The 21176-nt window shown below is 39.4% G+C and overlaps 1 protein-coding gene across 1 annotated transcript; it reads left to right on the top strand.

Moving 5' to 3' along the window:
* Window positions 1–344: 344 nt before the first annotated feature.
* Window positions 345–20636, top strand: GK5 (glycerol kinase 5; the record flags this gene model as incomplete). Its single annotated transcript, XM_079539579.1, has 16 exons — window positions 345–476; window positions 627–720; window positions 2943–3018; window positions 3502–3595; window positions 4491–4622; window positions 5980–6055; window positions 6704–6765; window positions 6858–6931; window positions 7267–7327; window positions 8489–8615; window positions 9242–9346; window positions 11750–11835; window positions 15684–15787; window positions 16929–16988; window positions 19049–19182; window positions 20500–20636. The coding sequence occupies 16 exons, from the start codon at window positions 345–347 to the stop codon at window positions 20634–20636; spliced, it is 1554 nt and encodes a 517-aa protein (XP_079395705.1).
* Window positions 20637–21176: the final 540 nt, after the last annotated feature.

Genomic DNA, 21176 nt, shown 5'->3' with positions numbered 1-21176 from the left:
ACTCTGGGGCTAAGTCTAAGTCTCCTAGTGTCTGTCGCGGGTTAAGCCTATCTGACAGCGCATTTCCGATGGCTCCGTTTAAAAGCAGCCGCTCCATCCGCAAGTGCGGAGGGCGCATCGCTCAGGAACGGCTGGGCAGCGCGCAGCAGGTGCGCCCCGCTCCGTGCCGCCGTGCTCCGTGCCGCCCCAGGCGCGCTCGGCCCCGCCCCAGGCCTCAGGCCACCTGTGGGGCCGCGCTCCGCCTCCCGCGCCCATAGGCCGGCGGGAGCCGCCCCGCGGCGGGGCCTGGCGCCGGTTTTCAGGCGGGCGGCAGCCGGCCGCTCGCACTCGGTGCGTGGCGCGCGATGCCGTGCGGGCAGCCGAGCGGCGGCGCCGCCCCCGCGCTCTACGTAGTGGGGGTGGACGTGGGCAGCACGGCGGTGAAGTGCCACGTCTATGACCGCGCGGCCGCCGTCAGAGGTTCCGCATGCAGGAAGGTGACGCGGGGGGCGCGGGGCCGAGCCGTCCTGGGGCCGGAGGGCTCCGCGCGGGCGGTGCTCCGTCGTGTAACGGCGTCGGGTGGAGCGCCGCGACCGGAGCGCCGGCCGTGCGCGGGGCCGCGGTGACGCCGTGTGTCGTGTGCGCAGGTGGAGGCGCTGTACCCCCGGCCCGGATGGGTGGAACTGGATCCCGAAGTTCTGTGGAGGCAGTTTGTCGGTGTCGTAAAAGAGGCTGTGCAAGGTAAGGGCTTGCGAGCTCTGCGAGGAGGTGGTGGTTTGTTTGCCAAAACTAGTCGGCTGCTGAGCTGCAGTTAGTGTTTATTTCTAAAATCGCGGTGGAAATTGGCGGCTGAGCGCACGCGTGTGGCGTGCCGTAAGGCCGTCGTGTAGAACAGCACCTCTCTGTCCGCTGTTTCGTTCGGGCCGGGCTGGGGGTGCAGCACAGCAGCAGGGTGCCCGCTGGGTGCCGCTCACAGCGCCCTGCTGCTGCCCCGCGCGCCTCTGTACGAGCGGGCCGGGGCTGCTGTGCCCCCTGCTGGAGGGCAGCGGGTACTGCGTTCACGTGCCCTCTGTCACAGCCTGCCCTTTCTCCTTCCCTCCCTCCTCCCCCGTTCTGTGGGATGAATCAGGAAACAAAGGTTCTTTAGTTGCTGTGAGAAGGGGAAGCTGCTGCTGTGTTCTCTATCAACAGGCCACTTTTAAGTGCTTGTGCAACGTGAGCGTGAGCCCACGGTGCTGTCAAAGCATCCGTCCCTCCTTCCTGCCGGGGTGCTGAGATCTGCGACAGTTTCCCCCATCAGATCACCACACCTTGTTGCTGTGCCAGTAGAGTTTCGCAAGCATTTGTGCCAGCACCCAGGAGGGTGTGGTGCTGGGGCGGGAGTGACATCTGAGGGCAGAGAGCGGGCACAGGGCGCTTTGTTGCGGAGCTGCAGGTCTGTGTGTAGATATGAGCTGAGGTGGCTTGGTGTGCACTAAGGTGGAAAATGCCTCTGGCTGCACTGTCCCGCTCCTCTCTGGCTGAGGTTTGGCCCTTCCTAGAAGCAGCTCACCAATTGCCCATATGTTCTGTTTTGTTTTTCTCTCTGATGGATATAAGCCCAGTTCACAGAGAAACTGAGAGAACATTGTGATTGACACAAGAAAAGTGTTGGGAGCAGCTCATAGCTCATGGAGGTGGGAAGAGCAAGCTTGCCACACCAACTGGCAGTGAGCTGCAGCAATTCTGGTCTGGTTCTGTCTTCAGCTCAGACCTGCTGCTGCTGGAGAGGGAGAACTGCTGTTTTTAAGCCAGCCACTCCTAGGTCCTCCTCCCTTACGCTCTTGCCAGCAATGCTTGTGCAAGCAGGTGGAGCCAACAGTCTTGCAGAGGCACTGATCTGATTTTCAGCTGATGGATATGATTGCCCACATTGGCAGAAGTACCAGCAGGTCTGTGGGCAGGGGGGAGGACGGGGCAGGAGCAGTGGGCAAGTCAGGTGGGCCCTTTCCCTTTGGAAGCCCTTCTGGAAGCGTCACTCAGAGGCTGATTGCCAGGGTGTAACCACAGCACTCACGGTTTGCTCAAGTAGTTGGGCTGAGGACCCTTGAGAACAGCAGTGCTTTGGCCAGAGCGGCCTGATGGTTATGAGCAGTCTTGTACTGTATCATTTTTTCATGTAATTTTTCTTCTCTAAGCATACGTGGCGGTACTGTGGAAGGTGACTAGAGTCACTTTGAAAATGGTTGGGAACAAATTTAAATACTTACATCAATTTATATATTAGAGTAGCTCTTCTGCTGCAGTTATTTGAAAGTAAAGTGCAGCAACAAAATGTGCCTGTACCAAAAGTACATTCTTCTACTTCTGAATTTGAAGTATATTTTGTTGCATTCAGTGATTAAATGGTGCACGTAAATTTCTTGTTACTATGAAATTTTGAGAATTATAATGTTTAAGATGAGCAACACCGTTACTTAAAGATGGATGTCAAAAATCAGTCTAGCTTTGCTTCTCCATGGCATTTCTTTCCTTTTGGTTATTGGGGTTTTCCTGTTTGTTTTTAAATTTGTAAGTATACTTATTCCTTTGTGCTTTTGTTCACGTTCATCCATGCGGTATTCCCATTTTAACTGGTTTCTTACATGTAGGTGTGACAGTCTTAGTGCCTTGCAGCTCGCCTGTCTCTGGATTTGCTGAAATCAGGCACCAGCCGGTCTTTCAGATGGCACGGAGGGTCAGAGTGCCTCCACTACTTCTGTGAGCAGTGCAGCTCTATTGACTGCCTTTGCTATCAGTTGGTGTGGTTCAGAGTTCTCCATCATTTCGCTGGGTAGCCACTCAGGTGCCCAGTCTGTGTAAACCTGTATTCTGTTTATTTCCTCTGCATTCCAAAGAATTTGAAGTTATATTAGACAAGTAATCTGGGGGGAGGGGGAGGAGCGTCTTCAATTTATTGCATTTGTTTTCTTTTTATTTTCTAGCTGCTGGACTTCACATGAGGCAAGTCGCTGCTCTTGGCATCTCAACACAAAGATCCACTTTCATCACATGGCACAAGTACGTATATGCTGTGTTAGTTAAAATGAATTCGTGTTCGTTGCAGTGATCTGGACAGGAACAGCTTGTAGAAATCCTGAACTCTGTTTGGCAGCCATTGTCAGTCATGCTCTGTTGTGTTGGCATGGCGGCACTTTGCAGCAGCTCAGAATTTTTGCTTTCGTGCTTTGGAAGAAATTAATGCATGTTGGTCAGACTTAATGGTCTTGAAGGTCTTTTCCAACCTACATGATTTTATGATTCTGTGATTTTTTTTTTTTTTTTTTTTTTTAATTCTGATGAGAAGCCTTGTGCCCAAACTGTCTGTGTGCCTATGGCCAGTTTCTCACACTCAATAGGAGGAAGTGCCCTTGTGTTAGGAATTGGCCTGCTGTTAAATGCTGTGATTGGAAGTAGTGTATCCTTCTGACTTTTGAGGTGGGGCTGTATTTGTTCTGTATGTTCTGTGATTGGAAGTGAGGATGTTCCAATGCTGCTTTTCAGGAGGACGGGGAAACCTTTTCATAATTTCATAAGCTGGCAAGACTTAAGGAGTGCTGAGCTTGTGAATTCCTGGAATAGATCCCTTCTGCTGAAGGTAACACTTTGCTAAGCAGCATATTGCCTGAATGTATTATAACCACTTCATTTCCAGGAAGTAGAAGGATGGTATATGAAATACTGCAGATACCTTGAGAATGTATTCATAGGAAACACTGCAGCCTGAAGCCTTTAACAAGAAAGTAAACAAGATTCGTGTGGAAAATGGTACTGAGAAAAGTAATAAAGTGCACAAAGTTACTTAATTATGGGAAAATATGTCTGTAAGTCTGTCATGTATTCTGTTACAGTTCAGTCTCTTCATTGTGTAAAAATGTCACATGCTAACGCTGCTGAAGCACAGGTTTTGGATGTAGGTAATTTGTGGTTGGCAACACTTAGGGAGTAGTGTTTTCTTTTTAATGGGGTCATCTAAAGAGGGTGCCAGAGCTGCTCATGCTCATGCTTCTTTTAAAAGAAATGTTACTCTATGAGGGAAAACTGAACTTTTATGTAAGTGTGCTAGCATAACAAAAACAAGCTAAAAACTGCGTTTTGTCATGTATTTTGAGTGGAGCTTTAATGATTACATTTTGATTACTCTGTTAAAAGAGAATTGAGCTTGTTTGCTGTAGGAGAACTGTCAAGGGAATAACAGTGTGTACTACTGCCAGCCACACTGTGCATTGTGCTCACACAGGGGACGGTCTGTAATATGGAGCAGTTGCTCTCTGTGTGCCATCAGAAGTCAGCAAGACAGACCTATTTAGTGCAGCTGCTCTTTTCTTTGGTGTTTGTTGTGGGTAGGCTGCCACTGAAACTTTAAGTAAGGATTTTCTAACAGAACTTGAGCACGAGCATTGCTTTTGTCTAGATTGTCATCCCTTAGTACTAATTTATGAGAAACATTTAAAGGAAGAGATTGAAGAAGTAACTGTTTTCTTTTGAAACAGGTAATCCATGTTATTTTTACAGTGCTTCATTTCTTTACTGGAAATGATCGATATTTGGCTCCGAGTTTTCTTACCTTTTCAACACAACAGGCTTCTATGAAGTTGTCGTGGGTTTTTAAAAACATACCTGAGGTAAGCTGGAAGGGGAAAAATAGTAACTTCCTGAATCCATCATCATGGCTACTGGGCATAACCTCTGTGTGTTTGTTTTGTTCCTTCCCCCCCCCCCCCCCAAAAAAAAGCCACAAAAAAACCCACCCCAAAACAGTATTTCACTTAGTATAATTCTGCTCTTAGTTATTTTACTTTGTTTGCATGTTTATTTTCTGTGGCACATTCCCAGCTGGCACTGTCACCTTCCCAGTCTGCACTCTCCCAGTTCTTAAGTTACCTGTGCATTACCACGCTTAACAACCAGGTGCTAATTAATTGCATGTTTTGTTGCAGTTCAAATTGGAAAACGTGTAAAATAAGTTGTGCTGGCTTAATCTAATGGAACAATGACCACGGAGCTATTTCTTACTTAGTTCTTTGCTCTAATCCTTACTCTTTTCCTCATTGTCTTATTGTATTTATAGCTTCATTTTTTTTTTATTACTTCTGATAATTTTCAGGTTATTTTTTAAGAAAATTGAGATCATCTGTTTTTGTCTTTCCTGTATAAAGAAATCCTTGTGTGGTTTTTTTTGAGTTTGTCTGTTATAAGTGTAACTTTGAGAAGGTCTGTGATAATTTTTATGTGCATATTTTGGTTGGGTCTGTTAAAAACGTGAGCTGTGAATTTGGAATTATACAGAATTAAAAGATAGGCAGCTTCTGGGTCTTTGGTGTGAGATGAATGTTCTCCATAGATTTTTTCAGGCTCTGATATTTCAAATAAGTGATTACCAAACCAAAAAGCTCAAAAATGTCTCTTGATTGCAGAGAATAATGCACTCAGTCTTGCTTTCATATGAATTAATTTGTATGTTCTTTTTCTAAGTTCTGTGGCTGTATGCAGTGTTGGTCAGTGGACATTAGATGAAACATCACTTTCCTACTTTAAAGGAGGAAAAAATCTCAAAGAGAAGGGCGATCTGACTCTTCAGTGACCTCATAAACCAGAAAATGCTTCCTCTGTTTTCATTCTTCATGAGCACAAATTATAAAGGAGACACAAATTCCTTCTGTTCTTGCACTTTGCAGTATGCTTTGGTCCTCGTTTCCTTTAACCACCACTCCACTGCACTACGAAGATTAATTGCTGTTCTTTTCTCTGCAGCAGCTGTTAAAATTTGTCCTTATTCTCCGTTAGGATCATGAGCAGTTTTTCTGTAGGATAATACTACTTGCATAGCTGGCTCACATTTCTTTGAAGAAATTCTGGGTATTAGAGACTTATTTTCTAAGGATGTTATTAACCACAAAGAAGAATGAAAAACGAGTCAGGAAATATGTTTCTCTTTCTTGTATCCAGTATGAAATCCTTTTTTTCTGCATCTGTTCCCAGGCTGATGAAGCTGCCAAAAAGAATAACTGCTGCTTTGGAACAGTGGACACATGGTTACTGTACAGACTGACTAAAGGTGAGTGTTATGGGTGTTCTTACATGGTAATAAAACGTACTGGAATCTAAACAGTGATATTCATGACTGTCACTGAATTTAAATATGTTTTGATCACGCGTGCTTTTTTTTAATTGATGATGAATATTTAAAAATATTTACCTTTTTAAAAAAAAAAAATGTTTTGAATTAATTTTTGAGCATTGGAAGGGTAATCAGAGAAGGAAGTGATTACTGTGTCTAATCAGCCTTTTAAACATTGAAGTTTTAAAGGCAATTATTAGAACTAACTAGTGCTGACTGAAGAAAAGCATCTGTGGGAAAAAAAAGAGCCAAGAATTACGAGAAATGAGGAAGCATGACAAGGTTGTGTCCCAGAACAGTAGCTACGTGAGGACTGGCGGTTCAGCCATTGTGTAGGTGATGATGGAATGCAGTGCAGTCAGTGATAAGCTCTTTTCTGGGCATCTTCATGAGAATAAAATGAAGTAATTGGAATACATGCATTGCAGGGAGCAGCAGGAGTAGTTGGTGTAGCAGTGGTGTTCAGTATGACCTTGCCTATAGACATTTATGTTCTGTGGGAGCTGTGGAGACATTTAAGGAAAAAATGTTTCTAATGACTTAAACATTTGGGCATCTGAAACCTTTCTTCTTTCTTCATGCTAGGTTCTGTATTTGCTACAGATTACTCAAATGCCAGTTCTACAGGTGTTTTTGAACCCTTCACGGTAGGTGCTGTTGATGCTGTGTAAACATTACTGCTATTTGCTGCACTCTGAGAGTGTTTCTGATGTTTTCGCTTTTTTTCCTGTTATTTCAGAGATGTTGGAACCCCACTTTGTGTAATTTACTTTCCATTCCAATGTCTATTTATCCTCCAGTGAAAGACACAAGGTAACTGTGAAGGTTTATTTTTAAGGATATGATATCTATTAAATTAACTGCTTCTATAAAAATACTGTATAAAACCTGCACAGGAGAAGTAATATGGAAATTTACTAAAGTAGTTTAAACTTTGATTGTGTGCATAAGTACAGTTTTAGTCCTACATCCAGAATTTTATTTTGACCATCAGCAATTCTTAAAGCGGTGGTTTTAATGCTCTCTTTAAAATAAAGAGCTAGCATTACATTTAATTTATGTACAGACACAGGCCTTGTATGTCTGGGTTTTGTTTTAAAAAGAGGTCAATTCAGGGTTGTGATGTTTCTCATAAAACTTGTTTTAAGCTTCAATTTTGGATCAGCTGACTCTGAAATATTTGGGGTTCCTATTCCAATAATGGCATTGGTGAGTGAAGATTTTTTTCACTTCATATTTCTGTGCCTTTATTTATTTATCTAGCTCTGATTTAATATGTAGTTGTTAAGTAAGTATTCCCTATTCCTTCACTGTGTCTTAACTATAGTAGAACTAGTTATTAAATTTTGCTTCAGAAACTAAGCTTACAGCATAGAGGAGATAAGTGGAAAGGGATTTCTAGAGGTTATGGTCCACTGAAGTTAGATGACCAAATGATTAAGTACTGAACATAGAATTTAACTGACCTGGGTTCCATTCTAAGCTGTGATCATCTCTCTTTACCTTAAAGTCACTTCTTCTAAATAGAGTCTTGCAATGAGACACAGCCTAACTTGGCTGCAGTAAGACTCTATGCGTGTCATAGAATTATTAAGTTTGGGAAAGACCTCTAAGATGATCCAGTCCAACCATCCAATGTAAGGGTGTTTGTTGGTGGATCCACTTGTGGTACATTTTATTTATTTTCCCTAAAAACATGGGGAGAACAATATTTTATTGTCTTAGTAGTTAGAGTTTGGATAGGAAAAACATATTATTGCAGTAATGTAGAAAAATCTGCCTGAACCGAGCTAAATGGAAAGTATGTATCATATCCTCTATTATGAATTCCTCCTGCTGTTTCTAGAACTGTAGCCTCAGCTGTAAATTTATGTTTTCACTAAGGCACAAACAGAAGTAAACAAATGTAACAAATCGTCATTGTTGGATAAAGTCATCATGGAACGACTTGGTACAGGAGGGGCAGCAGGTAAAAAGGGAGTTAAGAACCTCAAAAACTTTGTAATTAGAGAAATTCAAGCCGTTCTACTTTCTGTCTTCTCCCTGAGACTGCAGAAGCCCAATAATCCTTATAAAAGACTCAAACAGTAGACAGTTTCTATTTTCAAAACATACTTTTCAGCATTGCAAGTTTGTATCTTGGAAGTTGGAACTGAAACATGGTTTAATTTGCCTCTAGTGATAAATCTGACTGTGTTAGAATGGCATGCAAATACTTGAGAAATTGTAGAGAGATGCTCTCTACGCTCAGTTCCCTTCTGAACACTTATTTGTATTCAATACACTGAAATGTTTGCAGCGATATCTTAAAATCCAGCAGCCTTGTATGTTGGTGGCTAACTTCTCAGTGCATTTTTGTTGCTGTGGCAGGTAGCTGACCAGCAGTCAGCAATGTTTGGAGAATGCTGCTTTCAGCCAGGAGATGTTAAACTGACAATGGGTACAGGTGGTTTCTGGAATGTTAATACAGGAGGGAATCTGTGTGCATCACGCAGGGGTAAGCTGTGTTTTACATAATTTCGTTTTATTTAACAGTTCTTAATGATGACAATGCAAAATTGTTATGCTCAGCCTTCTGTCTTCAGCTGTAGAAAGACAGCTTAAAAACATTTTCAGGGCAGAGGACTCTGAAAATTTTTAATTAGAAATGGCAGTCTTAGTAGTCCTGAAATACAATTCCTAAGAACAGAAAAACAGAGGAGAAAAAACAAATGGATTAAGACACCATGTATAATTACTAGTGGTACTTCTTGGTAGCAGTGTTGTACAGTAGAGGAATGGAAGTGTGAGGGGTTGGTGCTGTGTTTTCTTACATCAGAATTTTCCTGTGGAACACTGTAAGTTCCAGCCCTTGTACTTTGAAGTGTGTACTTAGCAATCATTAATTTTGTATTAAAATACAAAAACTGGGCTCATCTGTGTTTCTCTGGTGTTGAAAATGTTGTAGTTGTGAACTCTGATGGTCTGCCAAGTTAGTTAGTTTGTCATAAGTTGCTATTTTAATTCTTGGAAGGAAATTTTTTAAAAAATGCTATGTTTTTAGTTGGATTCATTGTCTGTGTTTCCCTGGAAGCACTGTAATTTAATTACGTCTTTTATTTTGTTTCATGGAAAATTATTAAGGTCTGTATCCACTGATTGGTTGGAAGATTGGGGAAGAAGTTGTTTACTTAACTGAAGGCTCCATGTCAAACATTGGCACTACCATAAAGTGGGCACAGGATATAAGTAAGTAGTTTTTGATTTTGTAGTAGGATGAAATATATTGCTACTTACTACTCCGCTTTATAGGGTTATAGCTATGATCTTGGGCTTTGTGTTATTATCCATGATTGAAGAAACTAGCCTACGTGTTTGGGACATCCACAGTATTTGCTGGAGGTTCTCTGGTGAGTGTGTTTACTGCAAATAGTTTAGATTTAGTAGAATTAATCTCTGTTCTCTTAAAATGCCTTAGATTGGCTTGCACACATTTTGCATAATCATTTCCTCTTCAGATTCTGTCTCTGAGGTCATCCTTTATGTGTATTACTATGTTCCTGAAATGTGCTACTCCTGAGCATAACAAGCTTCCTGGTACCTTTTTATTTGGTTATTCTTAACCTGGTATCCAGACTTAAATAGAATTGGCATAAAGGAGACTTCTGTGGTATTTGTTGTTTTGTGGTATTTGGACTTGAGAAGAAACACAGGAGCTGACTGCCAGTTCAGTCTAGTTAGCATAATTGTAGATGCTGCAACCCACAAATACTTTGTTAATGGTTTTGAGAGATTGCTAGCTCTACATCTCAGAGTTAGCAACAGGCTTGAAAATTACTTCATATCTGTTTAATAAAAGCCTGAGAGTATCTTAGCCTTATGGTAATTGATGTTGAGATCTACCAGTTGTTTATAGAAGAGCTTTCCTCAGTGTTCTAATACACTGTTTACTTGTCTTGCTTAAAAACTTAGTAAGCCTTAGTGGGATGCAAAGAAGGAATTTGTGACCCAAATTTTGGATTATCTGAGAAAGGCTTTCCTGAAGTATAACTTACCACCAAATTCCACAATTAAGTTCTCAACCCCTAGTGAATACGTGCATATACATGCAAATCCTTAAGTATTGAGTACTGATTTGTGGTTCTTCATCAGTGCCATTAATCTTTTGAGGAAATTACTCATTTCCACACATAGTTCAGCTACATAAGTAATTTACTACTTCAAATTTCATGCTACTTACCCATACTTAAAATGGAGATTGTTGATATATGCAGAGCAAAGAGCATGAAGGGTTTTTAGTCAGCTAGTACTGAAATGGACATGACCTACAGTTGCTACTATGGGCAAAAGGGGGGGAAGCTCTAGAAACAGATTTAAAAAATAAGATTAAAATACTGTAAAATACTACTGTAAGTATTTCTAATAAGCAAGACCTTTGTTTTCTGGAAACACAATTGCAGGAGACAATGTCAAGAAACTTCTATCACAAGTAAATAGTAAACAGTAAAACTTCTGCTTTGCTGAAAGAATTGGGTCAAAACAAGGGAAGGTGAGGATGGTGAGGCTCAACATGGCTGAAGGTGATACGTAATAACAGTAATGTTTTGGAAGTAGAAATTTCTGTTGCAAGACAAAGTTGGTTGAATAGTTTTCTTGCGGTGGTATGTCTAATAATTCTGAAAAAGTAGTATTTAAAATTGCAAGTTGAAGTGAATCTCACTCAGTTTTTTTCACTCTCTATCCTACCATAGAAGTACTATATGGTTCAGAAATAGCAAGTGCGAGAAGAACAAAAAGATATGATTTAGGCTAATTAGTCTGGGCACAGTAGGATCCAAAACTTTCAAACATTTGTGGAGGTAAAATTGAAAGTCCTGGTAAGTTTCCAAGTGTTTTTTGAAAAGTTGAGTTAGATTAACCTATCTTTGGTAGAAGGACTTACTACTTAAACAAGATAAAACTGTAGGTATCATCTACAGGAGATCTCTGGTCTTTTGATGATGTTATGTGGCCACCTAAGAAATGTATATGAGTGAAGAATAAGCTCAAGAGGGGATGTCTGTAATAAGTTTTGAAATATAACCATCCAGTTACAGTTAGAGTAACCTCTGTGAAAGATGTGATAGTAGGGCCTTATATTCTTGTCAGTCTCTTGTTTAAAAACAATAGTAATTATATATATACACAGAAATTCAGAGCTGTTAAAATATGATGAGTAGCAAGGACTTCCTCTTTAGTCACTTGGTGTTTAGTTTGACAGTAACAGTATCTTTGCAGAGAAAACAGTAAAATGTGTTTCATGTTTTTCTAGGTTTTTTTTAGCAGAGGTGCTGCTGTTAGCCATCTCAACTCCTATTTAGATCTATTTGTCTGGAAAGCTAGTGATCTTTTACAGAACATAATGATTAAAAGGCTGTAGCACAACAGATAGGAGAGGGTCTTTTTTAATTTAGTCTTCATTTGAATTTATGTGACTGGACATGAAATACAGGAGAAGTATTGATTTTCCCTTAGAACAAATTTAAGAAATATTACAAAGGGACTGGGAAGTATTACAAAAGAAAGTGACCCAACTCTAGCTTTATGTCTCTTAATAGTATATAAAGAAATCAAAATAAACAATAAAAGCATATGTACTATGCATCTTTACAGATCTTTTCACCAATGTAGATGAAACAGCAAAAATGGCACGGAGTATTGTTGATTCTCAAGGCGTTTGTTTTGTTCCAGGTTTTCAGGTAAAATTATAGTTATTAATATAGTTAAGAATATGTTGTTAATAGCTCAGTTAAAATTACAACTTCTGTCTCATTTCAATGTTGTAATTTACATTTTAACACCATATTTAATCTCTAATATTCATGTTTTTATTTTCTGCTCCTCACCACATCATGTGAGGATGTTTGTAGTAAGAATCCTTAAGTAGAGCTTTCTCTTGCAAGAGAAAAAGCCTATGAAGTAGGAAATTACTTCCATTGTGCAGATGGTGAGCTGACAGATAAGCTGTGTGACTTGTCCACTGTAGGACAGACAGTGTCTACAGAGAAACTGAACCCATATCTTTCCTGCCTCATACAGAGCCTTCATCGAGATAGCACTTCCAAGTCCTGTGCTAAAACAATTCCTTTTATCCTGCCTCTTTTCCATATAGTAGTGTTAATAGTGTTAGTAGTGTTAATAGTTTGTAATTCATCAGAGTATTTAGACATGTACCTTAAATATAAGTAAGTTTGGAGGTTATGAAAAGCAAAGGTAACAATAGACAGACATTTCTTGGTTACACAGATTTTAACCTGTTAGTTTTTTCCAACTAAAGTAGGTTTTGTGCTTTGTTTGATACTGTTAGTGAGCACAGTGCATATATTAAGGATTTCCTGACATTTGTTTTGCATTTTAGTCCCCTCCATCTTCCAATAGATTTCTTTTATCTTCCTCTTTATTTGAGGAGCTCCCTGCAATTACTTGGTCCCTTCTAAATTACAGGCTCTGGATTGTTTCTTCTTGCTTTCCAGTTATGCTAAATACCATATATCCATTACTCTTGTCTGCCCTTTCCTGTTTCATGATCCCCTTTGCATTTCACTATGGAGGTGAGATACTGTTCCTGTGCAGGGGCAGCAAGAAGGGTGATGCTTTGTTGCAGTTCACTGCAGCATATTAGGCTGGTTTGGGATTGATAGGAATTGCAGTTAATTACATTAGATGACAAATGGTGATAGCTGGGGAGCTGACACACTGCCTATTCAGCTGCACAACAGTTGCTTCCAGTATGGGCTTGACAATTGGTAGTAATAATTTGTGATTTGTCATCACAGAGTGACAGAGCTGCAAATCAGAGCTCCAAGACAGACCTTCGTACAGAATGAGAATGAGCAGGTGTTGCTAATGTAGCTGTTGCTGCCCTACAGGCTGCAGAGACCCCCAACCTTTTTTGTCAAGTTCTGCCACTTCCCTGAGCAGCATGAGATATCGTGACTGAAAGCATGGCTGTTTCTATGCTGTGGGTTTGCCACCATGAAAGTAGCCATTTTTCTCCGCAAAAATTGTTTGTTTTCTAGTCAGTGTTGCTGTTCAGGAGAAACTTCATGGTATAGACTTGTTCTCATCTGGAATATTAACTTTATAAACTTTACAGTGGGTACGTTGAAAGGAAAGCCTTCAAAAATCACCAGATTATTTTTTTTCTTTCCTCTTAGAAGTCTTTGTAATTCACTGGTTTGAATATGTACATCTTGGAATTACGTGGAATGTTTTTGACAGCTTCTCTTTCTGTGTGGGTGTAAAAGCTAGGGTTTTGATTTTTCACTGGCTTACAATACTCAATTTGATCATTCCCAAGGTTAGTGTCTTAGAAATAATTGCTTTAACCTACAGCTAGCCCAGCAACCTTCTGTCAAACAACTGCCCTAATCATTAGCTTTATTTTTAGCATTGTAAAACTTGGTTAAGCTAAGGTGCTTTCATTTAGCATTTACTGTGAGAAATTATGCTCTGAATAAGCAAGTACTGAGCCATGGCAAATTGCAGTGTTGCAGAAAGGATTCCCAATGCAGACAAATATTAGTCTGAATCTTACATTTGATCCTTTAATTCTGGTAGTATTTAAGTTCTAGAGATGTTGGTTTGTGTTCTTTCACTTGTGCTGTTTTTTTCCTGCCCTGCTGCCTTGACACTGTCTCCAGAATGAACCTCAGCTACCTTCTTGGTAAACACCAAGAAGCTTCTGTTGTCTTTATTCATAGTTTGAATATTCCCAGTCCAAATTTAGGAACAGTACTTCCAAAAAGAAAATCAGAAGAGGAAGAAGGGAAAAGATGTCTGGATTTCTGTTCATTTTTGACACCTGGTAACTGCTAGTAGCATTTTGTAGACCAGCAGGGAGAGATTCTGTGTTAGTTTAGAAATGAACTGGGTCCAATGGTGTGAAAAGGGACATGAGCAGAGTTGAATTCACCTGCTTGCTGCTTAGCGTCACTGGCTGGATGCTGACAAAAGGGTCATATGGTTTCTTAGTGTTTCTTAGACTTCACAGTGATGGCAGTTAGGAGGGTTTTCATGACGCCTGTATGTTCATTTCCTACACAGAGTAAAATGGTTCTCTACTGATCCGCGTGAAGGCAGTAGGAACAAATTCACTTCTTATTGGGTTGTATGCTGTGATGCAGTACACTGAAAGGACATCATTGTGAAAGTAGACATGAAATTGAGTGAAAATGTGCATTAATCATTCATGTTTTTATTCTATCAGAAATAGGAGTTTGCTATGGTTGCTAGTAGCAGCAAAAACAGCTATTCATTGGTCTGTATGAATGTATATGTACAACTATCACTTTGTGGCTCTTTGTTATGTTTGTTTTTTTTTGTTTTGAAATGAGTAGTAATTTAATTGACTGATTCTTTCAAGACACCCATGCACAGAGCTTGAATGCACACTTTTGGGTTTGTTTGATATGAATATCTGTGAACAGTGAATCTTCATTATGTTTCTGGGTGGGCACAGATGGTTCCCTTCTTAGAATGGAAAGGGCACTTATGTATGTGGGAAAAGGAAAGAGTATTTTCTTTTACTTCAAATGTAAAAGTTTGTTCTGCTTAGGAACAAACTGCTTGGTAGTTGCTGATCATGATCTACTATTTAAGTGGTAGTTCAGTATTTTCCATTCTTGTGCTGTTGCATATATATATATACCTATCCACGTATAATTTTTTCTCATATGCTTGCATTTTCTTCATTTACTTAGTAAATGTGTTCATGCTTTTTATGAGCATAAAATTCAAGCTTTCATTATGTATTGTCATAACTAATACATAACACAGTGCAATTAGAAAGAATTGTTTCAAATTGAAAACTGCTGTCTGTGGTAAAAATAAGACTTAGTGTTATCACAAACCAGGTGGGACCAGCAAACTAATTCCTTGTGATAAAGTTGGTGAAAGGAGTGGAGCGGTGGAGTGGAAATTTATCCAATTGTCCTCCAGTGCAAAAGAAGACAACTTAGTGAGCATTTGAATTTTGGTTGGAAACTGTTAATCATGTCACTGAAAACAGACTGTTGTGTAAGCTAGTCAAAGTGATTACCATCCTTGTCAGCGTTCCCTCTAAGAACCCAACTTTTAGAACACTTCTAAAACTGTAATGCCTGCTTGACTCCACTGAGTAGATGCTGGCATAAATTGACTTGTAATTCCATTTTTTTCAGAGGTTTAGAGAAGGGGGTTTTAAAAAAAAAAAAAAAAAAAAAAGTGTGATTTTGCCAGATAACAGCAGTATCTATGTGCCCTGTGCTATATACTTCATGTGTACACTGCATGGACACTGCATGGACTTCAGAGAGAAGTCATAAATGTTAGCGTTAGTGTGTCAGGTTTGGAAGAAGTCACTTAGCACTTTTGCTGTTGAAAGAAACTAAAACATTCACAGAGTTAGCTAATAACACTATATACTGCTCACATATTGTTTTCAATTTTCTTCTTTCACTATGCTGCCTCTAACTGTCGTAAGTTACTTTTTTTCTTATTATTTGACTGCTTTCTCAAAAGTCTTCAAACATAACTCACCAAACTCATTGTGAAATCTTTTCTGCAGGTTTCTGCAAATGATCCATGCTTATGTGCCTCTTTCATGGGGCTGAAACCTACTACTACCAGAAACCATCTTGTACGAGCTATCCTGGAATCTGTAGCTTTCAGGTAATTCCTTGCTTAACGTTATCACACTTGGTTTTGTTTTAACCAGCAGTATTAAATACATATGTTTACTTCCACAGTTTGTAAAATACAAATTGTAGTCATCCACTGTAGTAATGTTGAAAAGGAATTTCGGCTGCCTCTTCTGTTCTTTTGAATACATTACAAATAAACCTGCATATATTTATTAGTTTGGAGCTTTTTGTTCTGAAGTTGCCACGTAGAGATTCTTAAATCATACTGTTTTTGACAAATTCTAAAAATACTTTGTTGAAAATGTGTCTTTACTTTCCTGACAGTGTTTTGTCACAAGCTGTACTCATATTTGCTCTTTGTCTGAAGTTTGAATCTTGGTGTTTTATAAAATGGAGTAATAGGCACCTTAGATATGGTGAAATATTTGGATAGACAAGAACTTAGCAATCTAACAGTCAAGGCTGAAAATATTGCAACTAGTCACTGATATTATCATGTATCTAGCTCACTGTGAAACATATTGTTCTGCCTTGCAATGCCAGCCAGCATGACTGGAACTGGATGTAGATACAGTTTGAGGGTAGTGTGTCTGGAGAAGGTGACAACGTTCTGAATCGCTGCCGCTGTCTCAAATGCAGTTTTTTCTTCCCTGTAAGAGAAACTTGAGATGCAGTAATTCCTGAACTGAAGCCTGCATCTCTTAAAAACAAGGTGGAGAGCCTTTGTGTATAGGGTTCAGAACAAGTCAGACTTAGAGCTTTCAGATGTTCCCTTTAAAGAACAATTGGAGAAATTTCAGTTGACACTTCTGTCGGTGCGTTTTCATCACTCTAAACCACTTCTTGTATCAGCAGTTCCATTTTGTCTATGAAAGCTTGTTATCATTTTTAGCAGGGAATAAATGGGCATTCCATGGTGCCACGCATTGCAGTAAAATGGGTTGTGGTTTAGCTATATCTGTGTCTTTTTAATGGTATGATACTGAATTTCACAGTGCTTTTGTTTTTTTTTTTTCCTTAAGCATTCTGGAAGCTTGTTAACTATGCAGTGGTTTTGACCCAACTGAGGCATTTTGTGCCTTGTATTTTATTTTCTGACTGTGTAGATACTGGAAGCACTTTATGGAATTCACAGTGCTTAATGGAACTAATTTTTTATTTTTTTTCAGAAACAAACAGCTTTTTGATATCATTGTGAAGAAAGTACGCATTCCTCTTCAAACTGTTCGGTAAGTTCCTTGCAGCTTCAGTTAGCTATGTGAGAGTTTGATATAAACAGGTGTAAACTTAATCATGTATTTTATCTTAGTGTAAGAATTCTGCTGCTGAGAAATGGACTATTACCAATTAAAATGCTGATGTAACTTCAAAATTGGCACAGAGGGGTCATTTATTAATAAATGATTGGCACTGGTGGTTCTCAGTAGACAGTAAGGACTTGCACTAATTTAAAAAATTAAGATGAAATTATTCTCATGCAGCATTAGAATACATATAGCAATGCCTATTAGAAAAATCATCCTACCCTTTATAATAAAATCCTTTTGTAATGGAATTTTTTATGTGGGGTCTGTCACAGAGTGATTGTTTTCTGAAGCCTTAGTTAAAACTGGACCTGTTTTTGAAGTGTAAGAGGAAGAATGTTTTTACAATTCAAATGGAAAGACATTGGCTTTGTTTCAGTCTTTTAAGAAGTAAATCCAGTTTAGTGAGGCAATAGTAGAATAGGCTGGAATAGGCTAATCACAACTTCTTGGAAAGATTTAGCAGAATTCTGTTCTGGAAAACTACCCTGCTCATTTTAGTAGGTACTTAGTCTGTACACACTCGTTACTCTAGAGCCTCCAGCCCGTTGTGCTGAGAAAAGCCTTCCCAAAGTTCTCCTTCTGACGGCCAGGGGTCATTGCGGTGTCACAATCAAGAACAGTGAAGAGACTTTCTGTCACTTTCCATGGGTGGAAAACCCATGCAAAGGGAGAAGTAGACTGGCAGGCATGTGGACAGATGAGAAATGAGAATTTTGAATGGTGGAAGGAAGGTGAAAGTACAAAGGTAGGGGAAGGTACGAGTTCATGTGTTCCATTGCATGGAACTGAGTAGGTGAAGATACAGAAACAGCTAGGCTCAGTGCAGTAGTGATGGGTAGCAGTGATTCCTTAGGAAATTCTGATCTTGTTTATGGTATAATGTAAACTTTAAATTGTGTGATTGTATTTTGTTTTATTCCTTAATATAAAGTTATTGTTTCATATAGTGACTATAATACCGTTTGCTAATATCGGTAGAAATTTAGCTTGTGGATCAAGGGTTAGAAGATAATGACATACCCTTCGTGGCTTTTTCTGTAGAGTGTAAATTTTACTCCCTTTCTTTTGTCGTCTTTACTAACAATCCGTTACTTCTGAATCTTGTTTTATCCTGCCTTGAGGTTACTTACCCTCTGTATGTTCATTCCTTTTTTAGCTACTGTCCCATATCCTTTGTTCCCAGCCTCTGCCTCCTACAAGCTCCTAAAAAGGTGTTGTTTTAATTAGTCTTATATATTCCTATTACTGCTTGTTGCTTGTCTCAACAAGGAAAGCACCAAGAAGGCTGTTGTGTTCTGTGTTCCAGCAGTCTGCAGTGGCCTCTAGTAGGACGGATGGTCCTAGTGCTCTGTGGAGTACTGGAGTGCAGCCTGTTCAGTTGTTGTGAAGTAATTGCCCATCGTGGTGTAATGGCATAAAGGAACGTTTTGCTAGAATATGTACTGAACAGGTTGAATGTTCAGCATATCTAGCAGCAAAGCTATATAAAACAGTATTTGCAAACTTTATTTTCCTATCTTGTAGATTGAATCAAATGAGTGTTTTATTTTTACAGAACAAGGAAAATGCATGTGACGATAGTAAGATATTGACTTTGCAGGTAGCATTTTTTTATTCCGTAGTATAGAGGTTGAAATCCAGTTTAATTGTATGTACAGATCAGTAAAATGCTGTTAACTTCACCAATCAGGCAGTATTTCATTATTTTACTTTCAGAAACATCCAAAATCTGCGAAAATTTTCTTGAGGCATTTTCTTGTGATACAGAACATTCCAGCTGATGCATTTGAATTAGTGACGTTTTCTAAGCAGCTGAAGGGTTTTCTTACCCAATACTTTTTCTGAAAATCCATTTGTGCATAAGTAATGGAAAGATCTGTGCAAGGGTGAGAAACCTCAGGATTTGTTTTGTGAAACATTGGTAAATAAGTATTAGAACTAAACACTTTTATTTTTCTTTTAATCTTCTCCTCTCCTTGTAGAGCTGACGGAGGTGTCAGTAATAACAGTTTTGTCATGCAGATGACTTCAGATTTGATTAATAAGAAAATAGAAAAGCCTTCAAATACAGATATGTCTAGTCTTGGTGCAGCTTTTCTTGCAGGTCTTGCATCAGGTATGTATACAAATACATCTAAAATTCATGTTTTCCCTGACAATATGTATGTTTGTAGATAAGGAAATATCATCAGGAAAAGAAACAATAACAAAAAACAACAACATTGTAGACTTAATTATAAAATGTCCACAATTACTTCACCCTCTTTTATAGGAAGCTGCAGTAAAAAGCATTCACCTTTGTACAGTCCTTTTTATCCATGTGCTTGTTGTGTTTGATGGACCAAAGAAATGGGTGATAGGGCCATACATAAACAAATAAGGACCATATTTGTATTTTTATCACAATGTCCCGATATGCTGAGCAGTTTTATCCTTTGGTTTTACATAAATGAATAGCAACAGGAAGCTTAACATGAAAAATATCTGCATATAGGCTTTAGTGTTTATTTGCATTTAGAAGGACACACTGCTAAAGAAGAGAGGTGAACCCTCTCTTCTTTGCTTCCTCGCTTTTCCTTGACCTGGACACTACAAGTCCCTTTCCATTTTCGTACTGTGTGAAGCAGTGCTTGGTGTGCATGGATCATGTGAGAAGGTGGCTGCCTTGCTCATGTTCAGCACTGTGAAGCTGTATCCTGTCACCTCTGAACTGAGTCTTTATTCTTTGAGATTTTCACAGACATAAGTACAGTGGAATTACAGAATAGATGAATGAGGGCGGAGGGGAATCCAGCTTTACTCGGAAAGAACTGGCTTATATAATTAACCTGACTTTAAACTACAAATTGTCAGTGGTTCTTAATGGAAATACATTTTGTAGAAGGATACCTCACTAAATTGCATTGATATGTAAATAACATAACTAAGATAAAATCACATGCTCAGGTAAGGCTTATCCAGCAATTAAAACTGAAAAAAGGTCCTTTGACAGACAAGAACGATTCAATACCATAAATTAATTTGAATATGTAACAGCAGCTATTTTCTTTATGCACTTTTTAGGGCACGAGGAAAGGCAGTAGTGCTAAGTTTTGGTTTCTGTGGCCTCTCTTCATTTAGAGGGACCTGCAACTGATGGCATAGTGTTGATGAAATTTAAGTGAACTTCAGTCTTCCAGAGCTGTTCCTTGGAAACTATCCCAGTTAAGCAGATGTGCTGTTGTCAGCATTCCAAACAAGTGGATGCTATTGGAAAGGAGTTTCACAGTGTAAAAAAAAATATGCTTCCCTCTGAGAAAGTTGTTGGTTAAGTAAAGAAAAGCTGTCATGATTTCTTATTGTGTTTCTGGTTTGGATCTCTTGTAAGTAAATTAAAGCAACTCAAAAATAACATATTTGTAGTTGAGCCTGAGAATGAACTTTCTGTTTATAGGACTTTGGACTGACAAAGAACAGCTAAAGAAGCTGAGGCGAATAGAAACAGTTTTTGAGCCTCAGAAGGACGAGGAGGAATACAAACCTGCTATGGACACCTGGATGCAAGCGGTGAAGTGCTCCTTGCACTGGTAGAAATTGACATTTTGGAGATAGAAGGAATCAAATTATAAGATTTTGTAGTTAACAGAATGGTTAAAATTGTAACTGAAATTTGTGATGGTATACAAAAGTTATAAGGTCCTTTGGTAACCTTTGTGCTGTTGGAGAACTTACCACTCCATAATGAACCTTCGTATCATCCTCACACCAGCTGTAGTCCAGATGCAGCATTTGTGTCCCTTCAGTGACCCCCTTTGGGTGGCCCAACTGCTTGAAACCATGCTTTATATGTTGGGAGTTTTTTCCTATGATGTGTTTTCTACTGAGGAACTCATCTCTCATCTGATCTTTAAAAGCTTTGATATGTTAACCATCAAGGAATCTAAAAAGGGACATGCACTTCCCTAGGTATTTCTAAGAAGAAAAAATAATTATTTAGGAAATTATGGGAAATTGTTTGCCTGTTACCACATTTTGATTGACTTTTTAAGGAAGCATTTGACCCAGCTGTCTGATGGCATTTTTGTGATGCCTCGGGATTATCACAAAATTAAGATGAGAAACAAAAGCAAA

This window comes from Tetrao urogallus (assembly GCF_951394365.1).
Source record: "Tetrao urogallus genome assembly, chromosome: 9".
NCBI classification, from domain to species: domain Eukaryota; kingdom Metazoa; phylum Chordata; class Aves; order Galliformes; family Phasianidae; genus Tetrao; species Tetrao urogallus.
This window is presented reverse-complemented; position numbering and strand designations above follow the sequence as displayed.